The 1495-nt window shown below is 36.5% G+C and overlaps 1 protein-coding gene across 1 annotated transcript in view; it reads left to right on the top strand.

The window, feature by feature from the left end:
* The first annotated feature begins 624 nt into the window (after positions 1-624).
* LOC137642364 (prostaglandin G/H synthase 2-like) overlaps positions 625-1495 on the top strand; it is a 34268-nt gene continuing 33397 nt past the window's right edge. The window contains exon 1 of the mRNA XM_068374857.1: positions 625-871. Within this exon, the coding sequence (XP_068230958.1) occupies positions 829-871 (43 nt within the window). The 5' untranslated portion in view covers positions 625-828. The remainder of the gene's footprint in view (positions 872-1495) is intronic.

Raw genomic sequence — 1495 nt, 5'->3', positions numbered from 1 at the left:
GACTAGAAAAAAAGTGCTCTATATGAATTATATTTATCACTACTACTGCATAGTGATAAATGAAAGTATAGTTTGTTGAAAAACAATATCTACAACAGTGTACTACTGGCAGAGCATTAAATTACCTAAACAGTCTCTGTACCATGGTCTTCCACTGCCTTGGATAAGAGTTCTCTTGTTTGAGGTTGCACTCGGGCACACTATTCTCTTTCATTATTTAATTTTCATACTGGGTGATTTTCCCTGTTGGAGCCCTTGGGCTTGTAGCATTCTGCTTTTCTAACTACGATTGTAGCTTAGCTAATAATAATAATAATAATAATAATAATAATAATAATAATAATAATAATAATAATAATAATAATAACTAGAGGGGCACTCCGTAGAGCGCATTGTGGCCAGGAAGCTGATCACAAACAAACACAAACAGGGACGAAAACATTACCTCCTTCCAACTTCGTTGGCGGAGGTAATATTAATAAATGTCCGTAAGAGGTTCAGTTAATTTTAGTTGGGCGCCTTGTCAATAGATGGCGCTGATGTGAGAGCTAATACACACTTTCTGTAGAGGAACTCTCCGGTCTTCCATTTACTGCCCTTTACTGTCGTTAACCACACCCCGAGCTCAGGAGAATCAGATACAGACGGCAAGGTGTTCAATCCGGTCCCCCCCACAACAGCCCTCAGTGAGAGCCTCTCACTCAACTCTCACTTTTCACTTCTCGGCTACAGTCGAGAACTAGCATTCAGTGCGTCTGTGTCGGATTTCTAATATACTACAGAGTTTGAGAAATCGAAATGTGACCTCCGTCACTTGAGTTCCGAATCATGGGCGAGTCTACTAAAAGGTTACCAGATGAACGCCAAAGAAGTAAGAATGGGATGTTTTTTTTTTTATTAAGACTTGAATAGATGGTGACGTATTTTCTTAGCTTTTGATTTGTATGCTAAATGTAGGCGATCTCTACACGGGTATATTCTTATGTAGTGAAATCACGAATTTTGTTTCTATGTAATCAAAATTCTTCTTCTTCTTCTTCTTCTTCTTCTTCTTCTTCTTCTTCTTATTATTATTATTATTATTATTATTATTATTATTATTATTATTATTATTATTATTATTATTATTACAACCTCAGTCAACGAAATTGAAAGGAGGTTATGTTTTACCCCATGTTTGTTCGTGTGTGTGTGTGTGTGTGTGTGTGTGTGTGTGTGTGTGTGTGTGTTTGTTTATTTGTTTGTGTTTGTTTGTGAACAGCTTTCTGACGACAATTTTATTCGTAGAGTAATGAAACTTATAGGGATTAACTTATGCAAAAAAACCGAAAATGATAAAATCTTCGAAGGTCAAGATCAAAGGTCAAGGTCACGGTCAAGCACAATGTCCAATTCACGTAATCAGCCATAAGTTTGGACATCGTTGTCACAGAGACTTCAATCTTGGTTCATATTTGAGTGTATGAAAATCCACGCCAATTAATACATGTAAAGG

The sequence above is a fragment of the Palaemon carinicauda genome, chromosome 6 (genome assembly GCF_036898095.1).
Source record: "Palaemon carinicauda isolate YSFRI2023 chromosome 6, ASM3689809v2, whole genome shotgun sequence".
Lineage (NCBI taxonomy): Eukaryota > Metazoa > Arthropoda > Malacostraca > Decapoda > Palaemonidae > Palaemon > Palaemon carinicauda.
This window is presented reverse-complemented; position numbering and strand designations above follow the sequence as displayed.